At 35.3% G+C, this 11,761-nt stretch overlaps 1 protein-coding gene across 1 annotated transcript in view; it reads right to left on the bottom strand.

Annotated features, from left to right (window-relative positions):
* Positions 1–4,973: 4,973 nt before the first annotated feature.
* Positions 4,974–11,761, bottom strand: part of epsti1 (epithelial stromal interaction 1) — an 11,745-nt gene continuing 4,957 nt past the window's right edge. Inside the window, exons 5-8 of the mRNA XM_062059728.1 lie at positions 11,429–11,512; positions 11,016–11,089; positions 8,903–8,994; positions 4,974–5,657 (exon numbers count right to left, since the gene is read on the bottom strand). Of these exons, the coding sequence (XP_061915712.1) occupies positions 8,916–8,994; positions 11,016–11,089; positions 11,429–11,512 (237 nt within the window). The 3' untranslated portion in view covers positions 4,974–5,657; positions 8,903–8,915. The remainder of the gene's footprint in view (positions 5,658–8,902; positions 8,995–11,015; positions 11,090–11,428; positions 11,513–11,761) is intronic.

Below are 11,761 nucleotides of genomic sequence, written 5' to 3'. Positions count from 1 at the left end.
TATATAATAGTCTCCTTTTCAGTTGAGAGACGACGCTAAAGGCAGTGCCTTTAAGGCACGCCCCCAATATAGTTGTCCGGGTGGAAATCGGGAGAAATTCGGACTGTGCCGAAAATTCAATTTCAGTTCTTATGTGTCTTGTACATGTTAAAGAATGGACAATAATAAAGCATCTTGAATCTTGATCGTGAATCTTGATGGATAAACCTATGGATAACGGAGACATATATAATAGTCTCCTTTTCGGTTGAGAGACGACGCTAAAGGCAGTGCCTTTAAGGCACGCCCCCAATATAGTTGTCCGGGTGGAAATCGGGAGAAATTCGGATTGTGCCGAAAATTAAATTTCAGTTCTTATGTGTCTTGTACATGTTAAAGAATGGACAATAATAAAGCATCTTGAATCTTGATCTTGATCGTGAATCTTGATAGATAAACCTATGGATAACGGAGACATATATAATAGTCTCCTTTTCGGTTGAGAGACGACGTTAAAGGCAGTGCCTTTAAGGCACGCCCCCAATATAGTTGTCCGGGTGGAAATCGGGAGAAATTCGGACTGTGCCGAAAATTAAATTTCAGTTCTTATGTGTCTTGTACATGTTAAAGAATGGACAATAATAAAGCATCTTGAATCTTGATCGTGAATCTTGATAGATAAACCTATGGATAACGGAGACATATATAATAGTCTCCTTTTCAGTTGAGAGACGACGCTAAAGGCAGTGCCTTTAAGGCACACCCCCAATATAGTTGTCCGGGTGGAAATCGGGAGAAATTCGGACTGTGCCGAAAATTAAACTTCAGTTCTTATGTGTCTTGTACATGTTAAAGAATGGACAATAATAAAGCATCTTGAATCTTGATCGGGAATCTTGATAGATAAACCTATGGATAACGGAGACATATATAATAGTTTCCTTTTCGGTTGAGAGACGGCACTAAAGGCAGTGCCTTTAAGGCACGCCCCCAATATAGTTGTCCGGGTGAAAATCGGGAGAAATTCGGACTGTGCCGAAAATTAAATTTCAGTTCTTATGTGTCTTGTACATGTTAAAGAATGGACAATAATAAAGCATCTTGAATCTTGAATCTTGATAGATAAACCTTTGGATAACGGAGACATATATAATAGTCTCCTTTTCAGTTGAGAGACGACGCTAAAGGCAGTGCCTTTAAGGCACGCCCCCAATATAGTTGTCCGGGTGGAAATCGGGAGAAATTCGGACTGTGCCGAAAATAAAATTTCAGTTCTTATGTGTCTTGTACATGTTAAAGAATGGACAATAATAAAGCATCTTGAATCTTGATCGTGAATCTTGATAGATAAACCTATGGATAACGGAGACATATATAATAGTCTCCTTTTCGGTTGAGAGACGACGCTAAAGGCAGTGCCTTTAAGGCACGCCCCCAATATAGTTGTCCGGGTGGAAATCGGGAGAAATTCGGACTGTGCCGAAAATTAAATTTCAGTTCTTATGTGTCTTGTACATGTTAAAGAATGGACAATAATAAAGCATCTTGAATCTTGATCGTGAATCTTGATAGATAAACCTATGGATAACGGAGACATATATAATAGTCTCCTTTTCAGTTGAGAGACGACGCTAAAGGCAGTGCCTTTAAGGCACGCCCCCAATATAGTTGTCCGGGTGGAAATCGGGAGAAATTCGGACTGTGCCGAAAATTAAATTTCAGTTCTTATGTGTCTTGTACATGTTAAAGAATGGACAATAATAAAGCATCTTGAATCTTGATCGGGAATCTTGATAGATAAACCTATGGATAACGGAGACATATATAATAGTTTCCTTTTCGGTTGAGAGACGACACTAAAGGCAGTGCCTTTAAGGCACGCCCCCAATATAGTTGTCCGGGTGAAAATCGGGAGAAATTCGGACTGTGCCGAAAATTAAATTTCAGTTCTTATGTGTCTTGTACATGTTAAAGAATGGACAATAATAAAGCATCTTGAATCTTGATAGATAAACCTATGGATAACGGAGACATATATAATAGTCTCCTTTTCAGTTGAGAGACGACGCTAAAGGCAGTGCCTTTAAGGCACGCCCCCAATATAGTTGTCCGGGTGGAAATCGGGAGAAATTCGGACTGTGCCGAAAATAAAATTTCAGTTCTTATGTGTCTTGTACATGTTAAAGAATGGACAATAATAAAGCATCTTGAATCTTGATCGTGAATCTTGATAGATAAACCTATGGATAACGGAGACATATATAATAGTCTCCTTTTCGGTTGAGAGACGACGCTAAAGGCAGTGCCTTTAAGGCACGCCCCCAATATAGTTGTCCGGGTGGAAATCGGGAGAAATTCGGACTGTGACGAAAATTACATTTCAGTTCTTATGTGTCTTGTACATGTTAAAGAATGGACAATAATAAAGCATCTTGAATCTTGATCGTGAATCTTGATAGATAAACCTATGGATAACGGAGACATATATAATAGTCTCCTTTTCAGTTGAGAGACGACGCTAAAGGCAGTGCCTTTAAGGCACGCCCCCAATATAGTTGTCCGGGTGGAAATCGGGAGAAATTCGGACTGTGCCGAAAATTAAATTTCAGTTCTTATGTGTCTTGTACATGTTAAAGAATGGACAGTAATAAAGCATCTTGAATCTTGATCGTGAATCTTGATAGATAAACCTATGGATAACGGAGACATATATAATAGTCTCCTTTTCAGTTGAGAGATGACGCTAAAGGCAGTGCCTTTAAGGCACGCCCCCAATATAGTTGTCCGGGTGGAAATCGGGAGAAATTCGGACTGTGCCGAAAATTAAATTTCAGTTCTTATGTGTCTTGTACATGTTAAAGAATGGACAATAATAAAGCACCTTGAATCTTGATCTTGATCGTGAATCTGGATAGATAAACCTATGGATAACGGAGACATATATAATAGTCTCCTTTTCGGTTGAGAGACGACGCTAAAGGCGGTGCCTTTAAGGCACGCCCCCAATATAGTTGTCCGGGTGGAAATCGGGAGAAATTCGGATTGTGCCGAAAATTAAATTTCAGTTCTTATGTGTCTTGTACATGTTAAAGAATGGACAGTAATAAAGCATCTTGAATCTTGATCGGGAATCTTGATAGATAAACCTATGGATAACGGAGACATATATAATAGTCTCCTTTTCGGTTGAGAGACGACGCTAAAGGCGGTGCCTTTAAGGCACGCCCCCAATATAGTTGTCCGGGTGGAAATCGGGAGAAATTCGGACTGTGCCGAAAATGAAATTTCAGTTCTTATGTGTCTTGTACATGTTAAAGAATGGACAATAATAAAGCATCTTGAATCTTGAATCTTGATAGATAAACCTATGGATAACGGAGACATATATAATAGTCTCCTTTTCAGTTGAGAGACGACGCTAAAGGCAGTGCCTTTAAGGCACGCCCCCAATATAGTTGTCTGGGTGGAAATCGGGAGAAATTCGGACTGTGCCGAAAATGCAATTTCAGTTCTTATGTGTCTTGTACATGTTAAAGAATGGACAATAATAAAGCATCTTGAATCTTGATCGTGAATCTTGATAGATAAACCTATGGATAACGGAGACATATATAATAGTCTCCTTTTCGGTTGAGAGACGACGCTAAAGGCAGTGCCTTTAAGGCACGCCCCCAATATAGTTGTCCGGGTGGAAATCGGGAGAAATTTGGACTGTGCCGAAAATTAAATTTCAGTTCTTATGTGTCTTGTACATGTTAAAGAATGGACAATAATAAAGCATCTTGAATCTTGATCGTGAATCTTGATAGATAAACCTATGGATAACGGAGACGTATATAATAGTCTCCTTTTCGGTTGAGAGACGACGCTAAAGGCGGTGCCTTTAAGGCACGTCCCCAATATAGTTGTCCGGGTGGAAATCGGGAGAAATTCGGGAGAATGGTTTCCCCGGGAGATTTTCGGGAGAGGCCCTGAAATTCGGGAGGGTTGGCAAGTATGAATATGACATGAAGAGAATATGAATACTAGGGATGTCCGATAATATCGGCCTGCCGATATTATCGGCCGATAAATGCGTTAAATTGTAATATCGGAAATTAGCGGTATCGTTTTTTTTATTATCGGTATCGTTTTTTTTTTGTTTGTTTTTTAATTAAATCAACATAAAAAACACAAGATACACTTACAATTAATGCACCAACCCAAAAAACCTCCCTCCTCATTCACACAAAAGGGTTGTTTATTTCTGTTATTAATATTCTGGTTCCTACATTATATATCAATATATATCAATACAGTCTGCAAGGGATACAGTCCGTAAGCACACATGATTGTGCGTGCTGCTGGTCCACTAATAGTACTAACCTTTAACAGTTAAAGTTACTCATTTTCATTAATTACTAGTTTGTATGTAACTGTTTTTATATTGTTTTACTTTCTTTTTTATTGAAGAAAATGTTTTTAATTTATTTATCTTATTTTATTTTATAATTTTTTTTAAAGAGTACCTTATCTTCACCATACCTGGTTGTCCAAATTAGACATAATAATGTGTTCATTCCACGACTGTATATATCGGTTGATATCGGTATCGGTTGATATCGGTATCGGTAATTAAAGAGTTGGACAATATCGGAATATCGGATATCGGCAAAAAGCCATTATCGGACATCGCTAATGAATACTTTTACATATTTACGCCCACCAATGACGGTTTGTGCTACTGTTTGAAACTTGCAAGATTGACAGTTTTGTCCAAGTCACGGCTGACTTCTGAGGCACACTTTTCCACAAAATACTGAACTCATTGGAGGTCCTCGGGTTCTGAGTATCATCGACCCTGGCAACTTGAACGGTGCTTTGCGTTCCCCTCCGCGGTCGTTATTTCTGCGACTCGTCCTTACTTTGAACTATTGTTTGTGGTTCAAAGTCGGCGTGTGTTGACCGTTAATCCACTAAGACACAAAGAGCAGAGTTTCCGAGTCAAAGTCGTTTAATGACGTCATTATTTTGTGAAGAGAGACCCAGCAAAGCAAACAATGACATATTGTTTCTGCCCTGGCAGATGTCAACATGCTGTAATAAAATAACAATAAATGTACGGGACATTTCATTTCATTCAAGTATGATATCCAGTCCTCTCCCAGCGGTGTCTTTATATTTTAATATTACTGTCATTAGGTTTGCACCAGAAAATAATCACTTATTTGGGTGGAACGCTGTTGCTTGCAGCTGCACATATTGATTCACTCAAGACATGAAGATGATGAGTCACGGCGAGAGAGAAAAAAAACAAAAAAACAATCCAAAAAGTGTTGCGAGGACTAAAAAAAATAAAAGTGAGTCACCGGTCGGTGCAAGCAGACAGATAGTAGAAACCCCCCACCTGAACTTTTTGAATGGCACTTGGCTCCGCCCCCTGGAAAGTGCCAATCAAGTGAGCGTTGAATAAAGTCTGTGTCTGATAGTAATAATAATAATAATAATACCTGGGATTTATATAGCACTTTTCTAAGTACCCAAAGCCACTTTACATGTAGAACCCATCATTTATTCACACCTGGTGATGGCTAGTAGTCGCCATCAGGAAGGCTCGACTCACTTCTTTGCAAAAGTTCACTCAAAGCCAAATCCAGGTCTTGGTCCAGGTCCTGATACTGGTCTTGGTCCAGGTCCAGCTTTGGAATTAAGAATACTATATCAGTTCTTTAGGTGCAAAAAGTGTTAGAATTCACAAGGAGGACACAAACTTACACATAGGGATGTGTGGAAACACCATTCATCTGTTCCAGTGTCAAACTGTGGCCGTCATGAATACTTTATGAATTGTAATGTTTTACATCCCTGACTGGCATCATACTTGCCAACCTTGAGACCTTCGAATTCGGGAGATTGGGGGGGGGGGGGGGGGGTGGGCGGAAGAGTTAGGGATGCAAGGGATTCTGGGTATTTGTTCTGTTGTGTTTATGTTGTGTTACGGTGCGGATGTTCTCCCGGAATGTGTTTGTCATTCTTGTTTGGTGTGGGTTCACAGTGTGGCGCATATTTGTAACAGTGTTAAAGTTGTTTATACGGCCCACCCTCAGTTTGACCTGTATGGCTGTTGATCAAGTACCGTATTTTCCGCACTATAAGGCGCACCTAAAAATCTCAAATTTTCTCAAAAGCTGACAGTGCGCCTTATAATCCGGTGCGCCTTATATATGGACCAATATTGAGCCACAACAGGTCTCGCAACTACGGTAAGCAGCCGCCGACTTCATTTTCCCCCGTAGAATGCATGATATACGCATTCTAGTTTTAGCTATTTGGCTGTTCTAGTTTTTATTTTTTTTATTTTTTTATTATCTTTTTATTTTTTTTATTTTTAATACACTGTAGCACTTTGAGGTTGTTTACTCAATGTAAAGTGCTTTTTACAAAATAAATCTATTATTATTATTATTATTATTGCAATTGTCTTGTTTTTTTGGTTGTTTTACTTTTGTAGCTATATGTAGAAATAGCGCCTCTGAAGTGGCAGCTGGTTGCATCAGCTCTGAGCTCTCTTAATGTGTTTTATGTCCTTTTAATGTTTCCCTCCTGTTATCATGTGTTTCATTTTATTTTTATTTTGGTAGACTATTTGTATCTGTACTGCAACCACCCTGTTTCCCCGTTTTGGGATGAATAAAGTTGATTCTATTATTTGATTTGTATTTATGACTTTTTTAGAATTTATTTTGCAAATATTTTTCTTAATTTTGATGTTCCAAGGTGTGAATGAAAATTAAAACAATTCTAAAGTCCTAAAAATAAAGATATTTTGGAAAATGAAAAACAAGTTCCAAAAGACGTAAATATTGTCATCATTTTGGTAACGCTGGAGTCAAAAATAAAAAAAAGCCAAAGCAAAAGCGAAATGTGTACTATGATTTGTGTTACAGTGAAAAATTGGTACCTTTCAAAATTAATCGATATGGTATCAAATCCCGATATCTGGGACTCGATACCTGTACTCAACAGGACCAATATTTAGTCATTAAGTGTGTAATATACATATTAATCTGTTTAATAATACAAAACAACACATTTTTAACATTGTGCTGTCTGTCCAGTCGTTATATCTAGTTTTCTTAGACTTTTTAGTCTCATTGATTAAGTATGTATTCATTTTAGTTTGTCCTTTGTGTGTTTCCGTAGTCTGGAAGTAGTCTTTGCCATTAAGTTGAATGTGCCAATATTGTCTAATGTTGAGTGTTTGTACTGTAAGTAATGTATTTATGACACATCAGCTGTTTGATTGTAACATTTATCTTAGTTGTAGTTTTCATTATCAAATTCTGAGGTGTTGAAATCGCCATGTAGAAACGCTGATGCTAACCATTAGCATGTACATGGCATATGCAAAAGAAATTAGCATCAAGCTAGCACATTTAAAAAATGGAGCCTTACATTTTTTTTTTCTTTATCAGACGATTATTACGGAGCCCCTAAAGGGACATGGGGGAAAACAATTTTTTTAATAATTATCATTTTTATTTTGTATTTTTATAGACATGTATCTCGCATGAGAAACTATCTCGTGCGCACGAGAAACTTTTTTTAAAGTTATAAAAAATAAAAAATAAAAATAAATAAATGATTATTTTTTATTTTTTTTTTAGACACGAGATACATGTCTAAAAAAAAAAAAAAAAAAAATTATCTTTTTTAAAAAAAATATTTTTTATAACTTTATAAAAAGTTTCTCGTGCGCACGAGAAACTATCTCGTGCGCACGATATACATATACAAAAACTAAATAAATAAATAAATTATTTAAAAAAATATCTCCCCCATGTCACTTTTTTGGCTCCGTAGATTATACACATTTATCAGAGATGTCCGATAATGGATTTTTTGCCGATATCCGATATTGTCCAACTCTTAATTACCGATACCGATATCAACCGATACCGATATATACAGTCGTGGAATTAACACATTATTATGCCTAATTCTGTTGTGATGCCCCTCTGGATGCATTAAACAATGTAACAAGGTTTTCCAAAATAAATCAACTCAAGTTATGGAAAAAAATGCCAACATGGCACTGCCATATTTATTATTGAAGTCGCAAAGTGCATTATTTTTTTTAACATGCCTCAAAACAGCAGCTTGGAATTTGGGACAAGAGAGCATGAGGAGGTTGAGGTGGGCCGGGTTGGGGGGGGGGGGGGTATATTGTAGCGTCCCGGAAGAGTTAGTGCTGCAAGGGGTTCTGGGTATTTGTTCTGTTGTGTTTATGTTGTGTTACGGTACGGATGTTCTCCCGAAATGTTTGTCATTCTTGTTTGGTGTGGGTTCACAGTGTGGCGCATATTTGTAACAGTGTTAAAGTTGTTTGTACGGCCACCCTCAGTGTGACCTGTATGGCTGTTGACCAAGAATGCCTTGTGTGTGTGTGAAAAGCCATAGATATTATGTGACTGGTTTATTGGCGCTCTGTACTTCTCCCTACGTCCATTTACCACTCCGTACAGCGGCGTTTTAAAAAGTCATACATTTTACTTTTTGAAGCCGATACCGATAATTTCCGATATTACATTTTAAAGCATTTATCGGCCGATGATATCGGACATCGCTAACATTTATTATACATACCAATGCCTCCAAATAAATTGCAGTTATTGGCTGCAACCAGCAGAGGTGCTGTTGATTCAACTACAGTAGTTTGCAATTTATAATTAAGTAACATCAAGAAAAAGTGAATAAAAAAACAGACAAAATATTCAAAGGGCGAGTCTCGCCACTTTCAACGTGACTTCGACCCTTTTGGTATTCCAAAGAAAACCTTTAAAGCAGTGGCTGTGGGCAACCCCCTCATGTAGTCCTTCACGAGATGGCAGTAGCTGCATTTGAAATATCATAAGAGGCTTTGTCTACATCTGCATGCGCTCACCTGTTGCCGCCGCTCAACCGTCATGGGGTCCAGGTGAGCTCTGACGACAACCATCACGACCGTCAAGGTTGTGCAGGAAGGCCGAGTTCACTCTGACAACAATCAAAACAACTTGTGGTCATTCATAAGAAACATAAGAAATAATCTGTTTCAGTGTCCACTTGCATCCACTTCCTTGTTCCTGCCATTTTACTCATGCGTCATCATGTGACCTCCCCTGACTCCACCCACTCTGACAGATTTACAGTACGTGTGCAGCTTTTAAGCATGCACGCTTGCTCGCGCTCCACATGTGTTTCCAGCTGGCCGTGGGATGACAGAACTCATAATTCATAATTCATGTGCAGCAGGGAGGAGGAAGACTTCAACTAAAGTGACTAAACTGGATTATTCATCATCTCCTACATACATTCATATGTTATAATACAACTGTATTATGTACATAATAATACAGCATTTATATTCTTTCAATATTGTACCAAGTGTGCTCAAGCATTATGACTTTTTAAATAAATGACACATTTGAATTGATTTAGTTTTTCTCTTTTAAAAACAAGTAATAAATTAATAACAACACTAATAACAATATTTATTGTTTTGATAATGTTTTAATCAACTTATTATACATTTTATTCATATATATTTACATTGATTTTATTTCTAATTGTTTTGTTCAAATGTTATTTTGGAAAAATGTATTAAAGGATTTCCAATTTGAATTATTATTTTTCTTTAAAACTATATATATATATATATATATATATATATATATATATATATATATATATATATATATATATATATATATATATATGTATATATATATATATATTTTATTTTTTTTAAATTTAATTTAATTTAATTTTTTTATTTAAATATAAATTAAATGCATTGTTTTAAGATTGTATAAAAATTTTTTTAATACATTGTATTCATATACATTTAAATTGATTTAATGTGTGATTGAGTTGTTCAAATGTTATTTTTGTGAAAATGATCAAAGCTTTTTTGATTTAAATGCATTTTTAAATAACCAAGTAAGAGCAAGAATTTGAAAAAAAGATTTTATTTTGTTTTATTTTCTCTGTTTTCATTACTTTTTGTTCACATATATTGTACATTTATTAGGTTGGATATATTGTTTTGAGATTGTTTCAATCCACTTTTTAATCAATTGTATTCAAATATATTTGATTGATTTGTTAAAATTGCGTTTTTGTAAAAAAAAAATTATAAAAGTTTTCCCGATTTAAAAGCAGTAAAAACAATAATTAAAAAAAAATTATGATTTTATTTTGTTTGAATTTATTCTATTTATATTATTTTTTTAACTGTTACATTTAAAAAATTATCAATACAAAAAAAACAAATATGTTGTTTTAAATAATTTGTTAAAACATTATTTTGTAAAAAAATAAATAAATGCTAATAAACAGGGACTATAACGCTAATGAATTACATATTGTTTTACATTTGTTTGCATTTAAATTGATTTTTTACAAACCTTATGAAATAAAAAAAGGGTAGTAAAAATGTCAAAGTTATTTTATAATAGTCATATTTTTTTCTATATGAATGTATCTCATTTTAATTCCATTAGATTTATTTTAATGGAGTATTATTATCATTATCACTACCAATATCATTAATATTTGTATTATTACTATTAGTATTCTTAATACAATTCATATACATATGTGTATGTGTATGTAATATTAACAATGGTGGTGGTAAAAAACAAAAACCTAATTAAATAAAAAAAAATGATTATTAAAAAATAATATAGTTGTATTATTGATAATACAACTAATATACATACAGGCTTCTTAAATTTGATGTCATATTAACAGTGGTAATAGTGGTGGTAAAAAAAATAAAAACCTACTTAATAAAAAGGATAATAAAAAAATTAATTGGTAAATACTGTATAGTTGTAATATTATAATATATAATAATACAACTATTATGAATAAAGGCTTATATATATATGATGTAATATTAAAGGAGTGTACAAGGTTTGTTGTGCAAGTGTAAAAATAAGTTTGTCATTTGATTAAAACCAGAGTGTTGAAGTTATTATTATGATAAATAATAATTGTTGTTACAATATCACCTGAAGTGCTCCTGTCGTTGTTGTTGGCGCCTGCGCTGCTGCTCCTCCTCTGCCCTCTTTTCGTTACGCTCGGCCTGCGAAACCTCACAGCAATTAACTTTTGTGTGTTCGTAAAACGATCAAAGCTCCTGAATAGACTAAAATAAATATCACGGTCTTACTCAGAAACCTTGTAGAAATCATTACTATATTTTCAAAGATTTAACAGGACATTGTTAGATTGTGCAAGTGTACCTAATGAAGTGTCCAGTGTAAGCTTTAAAAAGTGTCATGCTTGCCTTTGCCGCCATCTAGCGGCTACACGCGGTACTGCTTTTTGAACATGAAATTACAGACTTACACAGTACGATAGTAATCCTGTAAATATTACAGTATTGCCCTTTTTGTGATGATTTGAGAGTTTTCTAAATTACCTTTTGTCTTTGTTCATCTTTCTTGCGCTGATACTCGTCATTTTGCTCTTGTCTCTTTTTCTGGGCCCAATTGTCCTGTTCCATCTGGAAAAAAAACACACATACTTTTAGAATAAATACTTAGGTTTTTTTTAGGTATTTAAATACACTTTTTTTTTTTGTTTACTAAATATTGAATTGATCAAACCGTATATTGTAAGGAACATGTAAAAAAAAAAAAAAGCACACCGTGTACTGTTGCTTAGAAGACGTGGTCACTTTTTTCCCCCAACATGCCTGTAACTACTAATTCAGCCAGTAGAGGCCGCTGTTTGGCAGCGCAACTTCTTCAAC

Source organism: Entelurus aequoreus, linkage group LG10 (genome assembly GCF_033978785.1).
Source record: "Entelurus aequoreus isolate RoL-2023_Sb linkage group LG10, RoL_Eaeq_v1.1, whole genome shotgun sequence".
NCBI classification, from domain to species: domain Eukaryota; kingdom Metazoa; phylum Chordata; class Actinopteri; order Syngnathiformes; family Syngnathidae; genus Entelurus; species Entelurus aequoreus.
The sequence above is the reverse complement of the archived record's forward strand: the minus strand, read 5'-3'. Positions and strand labels throughout refer to the sequence as shown.